This window comes from Rhinolophus sinicus, linkage group LG05 (genome assembly GCF_036562045.2).
Source record: "Rhinolophus sinicus isolate RSC01 linkage group LG05, ASM3656204v1, whole genome shotgun sequence".
NCBI classification, from domain to species: domain Eukaryota; kingdom Metazoa; phylum Chordata; class Mammalia; order Chiroptera; family Rhinolophidae; genus Rhinolophus; species Rhinolophus sinicus.
The window spans coordinates 122,844,707-122,860,238 of NC_133755.1; the positions used below are offsets into that span (position 1 = coordinate 122,844,707).

At 45.8% G+C, this 15,532-nt stretch overlaps 1 protein-coding gene across 1 annotated transcript in view; it reads right to left on the bottom strand.

The window, feature by feature from the left end:
- Positions 1–15,532, bottom strand: part of GABRR2 (gamma-aminobutyric acid type A receptor subunit rho2) — a 34,710-nt gene that overhangs the window by 6,186 nt on the left and 12,992 nt on the right. Inside the window, exons 3-6 of the mRNA XM_019743242.2 lie at positions 7,501–7,568; positions 5,814–6,037; positions 4,951–5,033; positions 4,612–4,752 (exon numbers count right to left, since the gene is read on the bottom strand). Coding sequence (XP_019598801.2) covers positions 4,612–4,752; positions 4,951–5,033; positions 5,814–6,037; positions 7,501–7,568 — 516 coding nt within the window. The remainder of the gene's footprint in view (positions 1–4,611; positions 4,753–4,950; positions 5,034–5,813; positions 6,038–7,500; positions 7,569–15,532) is intronic.

Sequence of the window (15,532 nt, forward strand, 5' to 3'; positions counted from 1 at the left end):
TCGCCACATTCATCGCAAGAAGAAATAGGGCATTCACGTGATTCTGAAATCTGATATCAGTTCTACTTCATACACTCCATTCATCTTGTGCAAGTTATTTACCATTTGTTCATTCCTCGGGGGGCTGAGGATATAGATATTATCTATTTCATTATGACAATTTGAGAATCACCGATTCATGGTTATAAAAATAATTGAAATGGTAAGGTTTCAAATGATCCCCACCACTGGGACCAAAGATGGTGTCAAGGACAGTGTGAACATGTACCATAGACGGAAGCTGTGTGCACACCCACCCCACCCCCATCTCAGCCCGGCCTTACCCGAAAACGTTACAACACAGAGATGGTCCCACTCTGTGTCTCAAAGTGTGGGCTACACACAATGGTATACAACAAGATGATTTCAGGGGTACAGAGGTGGATACTTTTTTGCTTGTGTTCATTACATTTGTTATTATTAAAGTCATCTTCTATTTATGGCAAATGAGACCAGTTTCCCATTGAGTATAGTGATGTAAAATTCCTTTTCAAAATCAAGGATAAGAGGGGAGTTGACTTAAAGAAAAAAATTAAGTTGATGACAGCATGGGGGGTATGCAGACAAATGTCGCAATGGTGTTATGTAAATACTTGAAAGCCACCCCACACTAACTCTCTTATTTGGGACATGAGGAGACTCCTAGACGCATGTCTAAGACTTCGGCCTCGGTCAGGATGAAATTGGGTCAGAGCCTGGGTCTCCAATGCCCAGTCCAGGGCTGCTCTCACACAATATCTTTTCAATTCAGCAGTAGCCCCTGAGGGCCTCTAAGTGTGAACACTGCTAGGGCCTGAAGGGGATAGAGAGATCTAGATCTTGGTTCCCACCCTCAGGGATTTTCAAGGAACTGCATGGAAGTCCCACAGGATGATAGTGCCCAAGACATAGAACAGTGTATATTCAAGTGCTAAAGTGTCCATCTGTAGAAGCAGTGGTGCTTTAGGTTTTAGAAAAAGAGACCTGAATGACTGTTGTCTGGGATAATTAAGAAAGACCTCCTGGAGGAGGTGAGTGTAAGCTGGACAAGTGGACAGGAAGAGGAGAGGCTCAGAGACAGGAGCAAGCGCTGCAGGCTGAGGACAGTGACTCTCAGCCTGGCTGCACAAGAAGACCCCTGGGAGCTCTGCTTCTCTGCAAAGCCCTATCCCAGAGAGATTCTGACTTAACTGGTCTGGGGTGAAGCCTCGGCATAGGCATGTTTTAAAAATGCCCCAGGTTCATAGCAGCACTGTTCACAACAGCCAACAGGGGGAAACAACTCACTGTCTATCTGCAGATGAATGGATACATATAATCCACACAATAGAATATTATTCAGCCTTAAAAAGGAAAGGAATTCTTACTCATGCTTCAACATGGATGAACCTTAAAACCATTATGATGGGTGAAATAGGCAGTCATAAAAGGACAATTAAATGATTTCACTTATGTGCAATACCTAGAATAGTCACATTCATAGAGACAGAAATAGAATAGAGGTTCCTAGGGGCTAGAGGAGGGAGGCATGGGGAGTTATTTTTTAATGGGTGCAGAGTTTCTGTTTGTGATGATGACCGAGCTCTGGAAATGGATAATCATGATGGTTGCACAACAGTGTGGATGTAATTAATGCCAGTGAATTGAACACTTAAAAATGGCTAAAATGATAAATTTTGTGTTACACACACACACACACACACACACACACACACACACACACCAGAGGGTGCCAAAAAATGTATACACATTTTAAGAAAGGAAAAAACTATTAAAATTGCAATACTCAATATATACTGATAACAAAAGATGAATACAAGTCACGTTTGACTTCTGCAATTACAAGAGGTGCTCAAAGTGGTTACCATCAGTGTCCAGGCTCTTCTAATTATGGTGAACTGCTGCTTGAGCAACATTGACCAAAGTGTTAACATCTCTTAAAATGTGTATACATTTTTTTGGCCATATATATATATATTTTACCACAAGAAAAAAAGGACTAGCCAACAATAACAAAATGGTTCCCCAGGTCATTCTAATGTGCTGCCAGTGTTGAGAAACATTGACTTAGAGCAGTGGTTCTCAAAGTGGTGTTCCTGGACCAACAGCAAGGGTATCACTGGGAACTAGTTAGAAATGCAAATTCTCAGGGCCCAATGGGACCTACTGCAGAGGAAATGTGAGGGATGGGCCCAGCAATCTATGGACACTATCCCTGGAGGACTTGTTAAGACAGATCGCTGGGCTCCATCTTCGACAGTTCCCAGGTGATACTAATGCTGCTGGTCTGAGCACTGTGCTTGGAGAACCACATTGGCTAAAAGCAATGGTCTTTAAACTTTGATGTGCATAAACATCATGCATTAAACATGCATATTCCTGGGTTCTACCACCTAAGATACTGACGCAGTAGCTGCAGTGGGGCCCAGAAATCTGCTTATTAAATGCACTCCTCTGGTGGTTTGGATGCAAGTGGACCTCAGGCTGCACGGCAGAAATGCTGCTGAGGGGACAAAAGCCATTTGCCTGGAGTGAAAAGGTAGTACTGGGGAAGGGTTGGGTCCATAGGGAGAGGATGAAACAGTAGGATGGGTCAGATAAGCTTGATATGTGGTTGCTGTGTAGGCCCATGAGTTGTTTGAATGAGGCAGGAGCTTTTAGTGGAGTGGATAAATAGAAAGTGATCTTCAAATATGACAGAAACTGCTAAACATTTATTCATCCTACAATCTTTGTCCAATCTCATCAGCTTAAATTGGCATCCATGAAGCAAATCACATTGTTCCTTAGGTTTGCGCAGGGTCTTTCTGGAAGGGCTAAGAGCTGCTTTTATTTCATGAAAGACTATTCTATTATCCTTTCTTTCCTTCTGTCTAAGGAAACCAGGGAGAGTTGCCTTGGAAACACAAGGAAGGAACTAGGAGCTATGAACATGTACACTCCATGTTCTAAACAGAGCACTCTCGGGTGAGATCACAGACCCTGTGGGGTGGGATGATACACCCGCTTGTTGATACATAGTAATAATGGGTGCAGAGATGCATTTTAATCTGGACTCCAGAAAGGTTCAAATGGGGAACAAAACAAATAAACAAACAAAAAACGAGCATGCTATTCCAACATAGAAAACATCTAAGAGGGGTGTACATAGTGACTAAGGCAGATTTCCTGGCCACTTAGCATCTGTGTAATTTCAATGAACAATTCCTTCTAGTGTCAGTTTTCTGTAAACCGAGGATAACATCTACACCAGAGGTTTGTTGGGTAGAAATCAGTTAATTTATATAAAGTACTCAAAACAGTGGCACATAATAAAACCTATATAAGACACCCTTAATAATGGTTTTAGAAAGAGAGTTTATTTGAACTTGCCAAGAATCTAGGAGAAAATTGTGTGGCAATACAGATCAGCGTGAAAGAAAAGATAGGGATGAGGGTGAGCATTGTGGATATAAAGTGAAGCAGGTTTAGGCAATCCCAACACCCACACAACATTGGCTGGGCTCACTCTTTTCCAGTGTTTGATGTTGTAGACAGAGGGGTGTGGGAGAGGGCAGGTGCCTGGGGAGATGGAGGCCATGCAGGGGCAGACAGTACTACAAAATCTTCCCACAGAAGGGCCTGGGCGTCTCAGCACTGGGAAAAAGGGTGATAAAATGAGAGATCCTTGAGGGTCCCGCAGGTACTGTAGAGCTGCTGTGGGTTGAATTGTGTCCCCCAGAAAGATATGTTGAAGTCCTTATTCTCAGTACCTGTGAACCTGACCTGATTTTCAAATAAGATCTTTGCACATGTAATCAAGATAAGGTGAGGTCATATTTGATTCAGAGGGCCATAATCCAATGACTGGTGTCCTTAGAGAAGAGAGAAATTTGGACCTAGATACACAGAGACAACACCTTATGAAGACACAGAGACACAGGGAGAATGCCATGTGCCAGTGGAGGCAGAGATTGGAGTGATGTGGCAGCCACCAGGAACTAGTAAGAGGCAGAGAAGATTTCCTCTCCGGATCCTTCAGAAGGAGCATGGCCTCCAGTAATGCGAGCAAATACATTTGTTGTTTCAAGCACCCAGTTTGTGGCACTTTTTTATGATAGTCCTAGGAAACTAACACGAAGAGCTAATGGTGAGATTAGAGAAGAGCTAAGAGATTAGAGAAGGCAAATGGATACTCTCAAAACTTCAAACATGACCCAGGGGCCAAGAAGATGTTACACTAGCATTAAAAATGAATCTATAGACCTAAATATAGGTCATAAATACATTGTCTGGGAAAGCTATCTGCCCATATCATTAATTCAAATGAATCAGATTATTGAACAGCATGTAACTATGTCCCCACATTTGTGAAATTACATAATTAAAGCAAGATGTCTGCAAAGATGTTTGCTAAATTATTAGAAATGATGAGCTTTGGCCATGGGATTTCAGAGGGCAGCAACTTTTTTACTCTTTAAGTTCTGTTTATGTTTTGGAGGACTATGAATTATTTTAGTAAGAAGAACGTTTTTTTCATTACATTAAGGCTGAAGAAGAATTCTAATGCGTTTTCTTCTTCATTTGCATCAGACCACGGCAAAAGTTAGCTACCTGTGCTGCTGTAGAAAGCCAGTCTGGAAGTGGTGTGAAATTTCTGAATCAGAAACTGAGACAGGGAGATCTTCTCATCTGTTTTCAGGGATTCGTCCCCATTCTTCCAGTATAGCATCAGATCCTCATCTGTATATGCGTCTTCGAGGAAAAGAAAATAAGTTAATTTGACTCCTTTCTTCTGATGCAAGGTGAAGCAACAGGAAAATCCTACGCCAGCCTGGGAGTGAATAGGTCTTCACCCTGGCAGGCTGTACTCTGCCTCATGGTTACTAAAATGACACAAAGATCGGAGAGGGAATAAGGCAAAGATTTGTCATAAGGAATACTGATACTTACAGCTTTCCAGCTCCAAAGAACAGGTCTGGGAGTCCAGGGGAAAACGGCTGAAGTCCATGTTGCACATGGCGGTGACCGTAATCCTAGAAACCCAAACACGCGTGTTGGCTCATGCAGCTGGTTATTACTCAGAGCAAGGAAGAACACACACCCGACCAACAGCAGCTGCCACCTCGTGTCTGCTTCAGAAGTTTGGAAACCCAGGTATCTAAGTTACAGGCCCTTAACTTTTACCTTTGTCTTCTGTACGAGATATTATTGGTGTTCTGCCCGGGTCCTGGCTACCGAGGGTGCTGCCTGCTAATGGCTCACCTGCACCTTTTTCTGGGCACTGCTCTCAGCCCTCAAGCCACTTCCCTCAGAGATGCCTGGGAGGTTATGCTCCCTTTACCACTATCACCTCTGCCCCTCCAACCCAAGGCTATTAGCTTCTAATTCTGGTGAACTATACAAGTAGGCCAGGAAGATAAGGAATAAGACAGTGTAATCACTCAAGTTAGCCCAGAAGCCAATCTGCAGCAAGCACTCAATAAACAGTAGCTATTGTTGTATTTGTAAATATTTGTTACCAGTAAACTAGCATTGTAGGCTCTCGGGTAGAAGGTACATAGAAGGTCATTATCTCCCACAATTCATTGAGGCTCAAATGTCTCCTAACCCAGGCTTAAGAACCGCGACGACAGGGAAGTCACCAGCTACGACGGTGGCCATTTCATCTTAGAGAGTTCTGTCATCAGATAACTCATGCCATCCCATGGAGCCCACAGAATCAACCTCAGTGACAAACTCTTCAGGGCCAAAGAGACCGAGGACACGTATTAGGATGGCACTGGACGAAGAAACCATGACCCGTGGGCAGTTACCTCATGCTGTACAGCACGTGCCCATCTGGGAACACCCTCAGCATGATGTTGTCAGTGGTGGTGTCGTGGGTGAATGACCTTTTGGAGTGAACAAAGAAGACGTCAGGGACCCAGATCTTTTTTACCAGCCGGCCGTCAAAGGTCATGCTCTTGTTGTTGGTGCTGGGGAAGGCCAGCCTCTCGTCCTTCCAGTAGTGCCGCAGGTACAGGGTCATGGTGAAGTCCTGTGGGAGCCAGGCCAAGATCAGACAGAAAGGCCTTAGAAAGCTTCCTTCCTTACAGTCAACCCCTCATCCACCACCTCAACGGACACCTCAGGCTCAGCGTCAAAGATGACAGTTCTGCAGGACGATGGCTGAGGCAATGGTGATAGAAAAACAGAAGTGCTTATTTTTGTGTGTCATGAGGTTGGAGCCAGGAGACTGCGCAGCCCATCCTTCAGGCTTTGCAAATGAAAACTGCAGCTGTAATACTGACAGCCTGGCCTGGGGGCAGCAGGGTGGGATTTCCCCAGTACCCTGCTCTTTCTCTTACCTAGACCTTTACACTCATGGCTCCTTACTGGCTAACTATCCAATTTCAGCTTAGTGGACACTTCCAGAAACCTGGACAGGCAAGTGTCCCATTTAGGACGGTTTCTATCATTGGACTTATAAGATCTTTGAAAGTAGAATTGTGTCCTGCCTACCATTGAATCCCCAGGCTCTAGTTTAATGCCTGGCAAGGCACACAGTGGGTACTTAATAAATATTTGCAAGATGGAAAAATCAGGGGGATGATCAGGTGAAGGGTGGGCAGCTGCATACCTACTATAATTTCAGCCTGAAAGTTTATCCTGTTAAAAAGCGTCTTCTCGCCTGCATAGTTAATGCCTTAAACCAAGAGTTTGGCCCTTATGCCACAGCCAGAGATAAGACACAAGTGCAAATGAGTAAATAAGTGCCCAACAGATCCTCTTCTGGGAGTAAGTAGAGGAAAGGTGCAAAGATGCATGGTGATGGGTGCGTTCAGAGCATAGCACCCATTTCTGTTCTGTCACCACACCCATACCCCCTCCTGGCTGTCCCCTGGAGGGGACCCCACATCTCCAACCCCATCTTTTTCCCCATTTTGTGTGTCACTCTGTTTGTAAACTTCCTGTTCTTCTCTATGCTCTTGCTCTGGCCCTTCCCCTGGCTGTCTCCTTGCGATTCTGCAGGTCTCAGCTGAAACATTCTTCAAAGAGCCTTGCCTCACCGCCTGATCTTTTGGGGCACTGCCAAGGAACATGTAGGGCAGCTCTGCTCACTGCAGGCATTGGAGATTAAAGAACTGCAGAATTTCAATCTGTTCTCCTCCAAGTGTAGTTCATCTGACCACACAAATCACTTAAGGAGTGTGTTCAAAGTGTAATGTGAGGGGCCTCATTTCCAGAGATTGAATCATAAAGTCTAGGGGGGAAGGGAAACCCAGGAATCTGCATTGAACCAACTCCCCATGTTATTTTTACCCCTAAAGTTTGATAACCCCTGCTCTAGATTTTACAGCACCTAGGCCAGATCCCAAGGCCCAGTTTTATTCCCTCCAGCTCTGGCTCCTGCTACCCAGGCACAGCTTGCACCAGTGCAGCCCCACCAGCCACAGGCTCTCATAGAACTTAGCCTGGAGAGCCCACCTTGTAGGCTGCCCCCCCAAGGGCTCTACGCACCATGTCCACTTCCGAGATGCTGTCCAGGCTCTCCACCTGCACGTCCACCCCCACTGGAATGGCAGGGCCTGCAGAAGAGCAAAGATGGTTGGTTAAGGATCATTCCGCTCCACCACCAGGCTGGGAGACAGACTGGAGCAGGAGTGACGCAGTGGTTCAAATGCTATGAGGTTTTCTTGCGACTTCCTGATGTGTTGGGTGCCTAGGCGTTCTCCATGAGGGCAGGGACTGTGTCTGCCTTATGTGCCTTTCCTGGGCCAAGGTGGATGTGTAATCCATGCCTATTGCATGAGTTGAATAGCTGGATTCCTATTTTGTAATCCCAGGGCTGTTTCTGTCGGATAGAGGTACTAAGGTTGCTCTGCTGCTTAAGTGGAGACCCTGGTCATTTGTCCTCCTGTGACATCTAAAAAGGACAGAATGAGGGCTAAGAATGAGGTTCAAGGCCTCTGAAGTGGGTTGGGACAGCTGCGTGTCCAGGGCTGGATTCATTCATTCACACTCTATATACAGAGCACCTAACAGATAGTTGGGTGTGAGACAAGATCTCTGTGCCAGTTAGATCACAGCAAAAGACGACACTGTAGGAGATTTTGAAATCCTTTCAGGACACGTCAGATGAGAAGGATGAGAATACATACATAGCACAGAAGCCTGACACTCCGTTTCATCTGGTCTGTGACAAGATTTCTAAAACCATGTTTATCTGCAGGTTCCTGTTCTGTTTCTTGGTCTGGGTGATGGTTACATTATTGGTAGGTTCACTTTGTAATAACTTAGTAGACTGTACACTTACAACTTGTGTACTTTTTTGTATATTGCGCTTCTGGCTTTTTGAGATTTTAATATTTTTTTAAAAACCTAGAATGGGGAAAACCAAAACCGTGTCTCTGTCATACATGTTAATGAATGTTCTTATACTCACAGGCAAAAAATGTCTCTGAGTGAATCAGGTGGCAGCTGGGCTGGGCCTACTGGGGAGAGGACAGCATGCAGAGGCCAGCCCCGCTGCCCTGGGTCCTCTGCGCCCCGGCCAGGGAGTGCAGGACCCCAAAACCCTGACCAGTGGTGGTCTGAGAGGGGAGAACCTTCGGGTGGCAGAAGGAGTCTGGGTCTTAGGGAATCAGATGGTCTGGAAAGGACCAAGACTTGGGCCATGGGCAGAGAAGGAAGATCCGAGACGCTGACATGGCATAGGAACTAGAAAGCTCAGTCATGTTTCAGCCCAAATGTAGGAGCGGGCATCCTCGTGCAGGTGGCCCAGGGCATTGGATGAGCTCCCAGACTCCCTCCAGGCCTCCCCCACAGGCTTGTTAGTACTTGCAACCCCACCATTAAAGATTTGCTGTTTGGGCTGATCCCAATAGAATGGAAGCATTTTATTTATTACTAGTGGGATTTAGTGGATATTTTCTGTGTTCTTAAACAAGAAAGCAAATGAGTCCAGGGCTTTATCTTTTTGTTTTTACTTTTTCCCTCTCAGAAAAATCACGGTGTAAGCTGATCTTTTTCTTTTCTGTGTTCCTCAACTGATGGCGTAGTTCAGGACCCAAGAGAAATCTCTGCTTTAACAGCCATATTCTCTTCTTATTCCAGGCTCCAGGGGTGCTTTGAAGGTGCCAGAAGTGGGATGTTCCGTGTGGAGAGGAGGACCGCTCCTGAGGCCTGACTGGTCTGCCTGTCTCTCCTGGGGACCTTGCCACACGAGGGAGAGTCTGCCAACAGCCTGTCCAGGCCCCAATCCAGGTACCCAGACCCTGCACCCTTGCACAGGGCTGTGTGCTACCAACATGGCCATCGGGGAAGTGGGGCTAGTTAATTTCCTCATCCTCTGGACCCTTTGTTAACCTGAGATATTAAAACAGCCCAGAGTCCAAGCTTTTAAGCCCTGGTCGTGCTGCTTGTCCAGGAAGGTATGCCGTACTCTACCCACTCACCATGTCACCTACAACAGCTAGTGTTCTAGGAGCCCACGGGAAGAAAGAATATAGGCCTGACCCTCTTTGGACCCACTTCGTGGCCTGGTTTTCAGATAATACACTCAGTGTTTGACCAGGAGCTGGTTTTGGGGAAGGATATTTTCCAGATAAAACATATCAGTTTGCTTGCTGCCTGTTACTGTGTCTGTTCTAGCTCCAGCCGCCTTTCTGAGAGAAATTTGATAAAGCCTGTGAGGATGGTTGGTGTCAATGCTCGGAAGGTGTGGCCACGTGGGAGGGCAGGTCAAGTTCTCAGGAACCTGGGCTGTTGGAGTTAAACAATCTGTGTGTTCAGCAGGTGCTAGAGTGATATTCTTGCACCTCAAGCTTGAGCAGAACCAAGGGCCCTGCCCTCCTTGGTTTGAGCACAATGGAGTTGACCTTCACCTTTGACCTACCTCACCTTTGACCTACACCTTTGACCTACCTTAGGAGAAAGGCTAAGTCTCTCAGGCTCTCCTGAATGCTCCATTTTATGGCCCTTTCCAAACTGGGAGAAATTCTTCCAAATTGCTGGGTTTTATCCTTCTGTAAACAACTTTATGTTTTGAGTGGGACTGAGTCCTATAGGTGTTAGAAAGAAAACAGTTAAACTAATGAGGGATTTATGCCTTGACTCCTTAACATAGCTGTGAGTTTTTCTGCTTTAAGAGAGGGATCTGAAGTCATGGGTGTAATTTCAGGTGGTACGGCCAGTGGGTGACCAATTCAAGGCAACATAAGGGAAATACATGTTTAGCCAAGGGCTTTGCTTGGTTCCTAGCCTTCCTGTCATTATTTCTCCTCACATGGTACAGGAAAGCACACGTTAGGGACTTATCCATTTTTGAAATTAATATATATGCTATTTCTTCCCCACTGACTCTTCAAGAATTAATGTGAGAATTTTCAGACAAACTTAAATTGAGAGAATTTGTCAACAAGCATTCTGCCCTAAATGAAGATGCTTTTCAAACAGAAGGAACATGATCCTGGAAGGAAAGCTGGGCATGCAAGAATGAATAAAGAACAACAAAAATGATAAATACATGCATAATTTTAGGTGAACATTGACTATGTAAAATAATATTCATAATGTATTGTGGGGTTGAAAAAAACTAAACAAAAATAACATTTACGTGTGGAAGGGTATAAATGAATTGAAAGTATTCTGAGGTCATTGCATTGTTCTGGAGAAGAGTAAAAGTAGTCAATTAACATACTGGTCGGATAAGTCAGGGATTCATATTGTTTTCTGGGAAAACACCAAAAATAGTAAGAATCAGTATTTTCAAAACTAAAATAGGAATAACCAAAAATAATCAATCCAACAGAAAGAAAGGAAAATAAAAAAAGAACATAGTATAGGTTAGACAATAAAAAGGACATAGGATGATAGATTTAAATCCAATATATAAATTATTCAATAAATGTAAATGGACTAAATGCTCCAGTTAACAAACAAATATTGTTCAACTTGGTAATTCAGAAATGCTGAACATTTAAGCATTTAGTTTTCAGCAGAAATGTTAAGGTAAATTCCTTAGCCCAGGTGGAAATTCACCATTCTCCTGCAGGATAGGAGGCTGGGAAGGGCTGGGCCCCAACTCAACGAGTCTGTTTGGGGATGTTAAATTTAAGAAATTGGTTAGATATCCAGTGGAGACTTCTTTTAGACTTTAACAACAATTAGGCAATTAGAGTTTGGGTCAGAAGTCAGGCTCAGTCATCATCAACTTTAAAGGAACAGCTTGTTATGGGAGGGGCTGAGTGTCTGCAGGAAGGAGAAGGTGCCCAAGGACCTCAGAGAAAGAGCCAGAGAAGAGCTGTGCCACAGACCACAGAGGGAGGGCGTTTCAATAGAGGCGGGTGGCTTTTGGAGAGGTCTGGGAAGCCCAGGTCCAGACAGACTCCTTGACTGCACAAGTGCAATGGGGCAGGAGGGGGATAGGTAGGAAGTGGGGACAGCTGGTAGAGGTGACAGAGTGGAAGAGCTTGACAGCACAAGGAAAATGGACACCAGGGCATGAGACATTGTAAAATCTCACTTTTAGATGTCTCCTTAAAGGTCAGGCCTCCCGTGGTTCTCAAACTTGAGTGTGGATCAGCCTCACTGCAGGGCTTGTGAAAACCCAGGTGTCTGGGCCCCACCCCCAGTTTCTGGTTCAGGAAGCGTAGGGTGAGGCCTGAGAATTGCACCTCTCACGAGTGCCCAGTGATACTCAAAGAAGCATATGAGCCAGCATTTCCTGCCTTCTCTCCTAAATTCAGCCTTTTGTGGGTTGAATTTATCATAGGAAGGGTTCTCCTGCACTCTGGGAGCTGACATGGGGGAAGGCACGACAGGCCCAGCCAGTGCCCCATCTGCCCCTGGTCAGATGCTTAGCAGCTCGCAGATTACCCCCCCCCCCGACCCCCCGACACACACATCCACTTCTTTCTACAGCCTTAGCTTAATCTTCCCATCAACTCTGGTCTGGACCATTGCTGACATGTTTGGCCATTGTCCAGCATCCATGCCTGACCACTCCAGCATCCTTCCCACAGGCCCACAGTGAACTTTCTAAAGCACATGCCTCGTCCTGTCATTCCTCAGCCTGGGCTGTGCTGCTGAGAAGCCAAACACAGCACAGCCTTCACAGGGCTGCTCCTGCCCTATGAACCAGCCTTGTCTCTCCATGTCCCCTCCCTATCTTCACACACACACACACACACACACACACACACACACACACACGATACCGTGCAGCCACACGGGGCCACTCATACTCCCATGACACGCTTCACTCTTATCTGAGCACCCTCTCCTTAGCTCATCCTCCTTCTTCTGCCTGCTGGGCTCATGCTCTGCACATCTTTCCAGACTCATTGTGAGCATCGCCTCCTGGATGAAAGCTTCTTGCATCCTCTTTCCAGGCAGAAGTGACCACTCCTTTAGTAGAGGCGATCAGTAGAGGCATCCTACTTTGCTTCTGTGACACTCGATCACACCTTGCCATTTATCTGTTTCCCTAGGAGACTGTTAGCTCCTTGAGAACAATCTGTTGTTTCAGGCAAAGCAATTGAATGTAAAGGACTCCAGTAGCATGAGCTTCCCAGGCTGGTGTGGCTCCTTGGTGTTTCTCGTCACTGGCTCCTCGGGGCAGCTGTTCCCTTACACCCATGACCATACTTGGCTGTGCCCATCACCACCAGACCCTGCTGTGCCCACCCCACAGTTCCTGGCCTTTCCTTTCCAGCAGCTCTCACTATTTGACCTCTTGATGTGAGGATTTCATTAACACGGGTCTTCCCCACTAGAGGGTGAAAACTCAGTGGTTTTGCTCACCACTGCGTCCCCAAGTGCCACAGACCCTGCCTGATGCATAATAACAGCTCAAAAAAACCCCACGTATTTGTCCTAAGATCAATAGTATTTTGGTTGGAGAACCTCACCTACTTTATTGCCATCATTCTTCCTGACCATCCTGACCAACTCCTTGGATATAATCCAAAAGGATCCATGATGACACTATATTTCTCCTTTACCTCCCGTCTATACAGTTTGGATTAAAAACCAGCATTGTGCTAGTGAGAATGTAAAATGGATACAACTGCTATAGAAGAAAGTGTGGATGTTCCTCAAATAATTAAACATAGAACTACCATACGATTCAGCAATTCTATTCCTGAGTATAGACCCAAAAGAATTGAAAGCAGGGTCTCAAAACAGATATTTGTACATACATGTTCATGGCAGCATTACTCACAATAGTCAGAAGGTGGAAACGACCCAACTGTCCACTGACAGATGAATGGATAAACAAAATGTGATCTATTCATGCAATAGAATATTATTTCACCTTAAAAAGGAAGAAAATTCTGTCAAATGCTACAACATGGAAGACCCTTGAAGACATTAAGCTAAGTAAATAAGCCAGTCACAAAAGCCAGTCAAAAACTGTATGATGCCACTTACATGACATAGCTAGAGTGGTCAAATTCATAGACAGAAGGTAGAAAGGTGGGTACAGGGAGTGGGGAAAGGGCCATGGGGATCTGTTGTTTAATGGATACAGAGTCTCAGTTTGGGAAGATGAAAACGTCTGAAGATGGATGGGGCTGATGGTTGCACAACAATGTGAATGTACTTAATGCCACTGAACTGTACACTTAAATGTGGTTACGATGGTACATTTTATGTTTTATATATATTTTAACCACAATTTTAAAAAAATTTAATTTTAATTTAAAAAAATCAGCATTGCAATATTTCTTCTAACAGATGGGAGAGAAGCCTGGGGCCTCTGGGTTTCCTCTAACCAGGACATACCACCGATGCAGGCAGCTGGGAGCTTAGACAAGGTATTTTTGTTTCAACTGATCCCTGGGATTATTGGAAAGCTGCTAGATTTTTAATCTTTTCTCTTTCTACACCATAAAGGTCATCCGAGGGGTATATATAGTCTTAGATAAATTTCTCTCTATCAATTACTTTTAAAGATCAATCCACAAGGATGTCCCTCTGAGAGAAGTAAAATGGGAACAGAAGACGAGAGTGAGGAAACATACCCCACAGCTACTGAGGGACATCTTTGTTCAAATGACCGGCTTGGTGTGCATGGGTGCTAAGGGGAGGGAGGTGTTAGACTGAGCCGACCCCAGGGCAAGTGGGCCCAGACTCTGCTTCTTGGGGGCCAGGAGGCGTGCCTGGGACAAGGCCGCCCCCAAGGAAGGAGTGTCTTCTTTTACTGGCACAGAGTCACCTATGTGCTGTCTGCCAGCCTCCTTTCTCAGAGGCCCACCTACCCCCTGGCCAGTGCCCCCTACCTAGGAATGAGGTGCTGGATGGAATGGAGACCTCAGGAGCACCCACAGGGAAGGCTTCTTGGCTCTAAGCCATCTCCAGCTGTTCCCAGGGATTACAGATTATAATAATCATTGGAACCACAGGTGGTGGGAAGCCCCTCCTCTGATGGCCCCATCCCACCTTCTTGGCCAGGACTCCGGGAGTCGCCAACCTTCTTGTTTGTGAGTTTATGAGTTTATGAGTGTGGGTATGGAGCTGTAGCACATTGTGTGCTCCCCTTCCCCTCTTTCGGACATGACCTCTGGACATCCAGGAAATGCCTGCAGGGTGCCCAGAGAACCCAGTGCCCTTGGGGAGGAGGTTGGAAGTAAGGAGGAATGGCCCCCACTCTGGGCTTTGGTGACTGAGATTTTGACAGCTGATCTCAGGTCTTCTCACTGTGCACCTGCTGGAGGTGACACCTTCCCCTACAGCTCCTCCCAAAGTCAGGGCCACGTGGCTTGAGAAAGGAGCGCCCTGACTAGGATCGCAGCCTGTTGCGTGATTCTGCTCAGAGCCAGGTTTTCTGGGAACATGGGAGGACCTCACCAGCCTGCCATTCCTGAGAACTAGCTCCGGGCTTTCTCCCAGAGGAGAGGGCGTTTTTATGAGGCTTTTAGTTTTACAGCTGACATCCCAGAAGAAACCCAAGTTCTGTTCCCCACCTGTTCTGTGGCCATCATTTACCCTCCGGACCCCAGGCTCTTTTGTAAACTGAGGGTACTGACCAGGTGATTGCTCCAGCCTCTGCCAGGGACAGCAGCCTCTGGTAGAAAGTTACACTGTGGCTTTCAGAATATCACCCATCCCCTGACACACAGACCTGCCCAACAGAGCTGCACTGAGTCAGGGCCACGTTATAACTGTGAGGTCCCCAGGCATTTTCACTTTCACGGACCCCTTCCTCCATACAAAAATATTTAAAAGCATGTTTTACAACTGTATTGGTGTGAAGATGAATATATTAACATTATATATTAAAACCATGTTCTTCTACCCCCAATTTGATTTGTTCCCCCTCTGATTTTAAAATAAATTGAAATATTTTCAGGGACCCCTAAGAGTATTGTTTTTGAGCCCTAAACGGTATGCCTATTCTGCCTGATGGATATGTCAGCCCTGCATTGAGGTACATACTGGTAGAGGGGACAAGAATGAGACCCAGCTTGGAGGGATGGTCTAACCTCAGCAGCAGTGTGACCTGAGTCCGTCACTTCACCGCTCTGTGCCTCAGTTTCCCCACCTG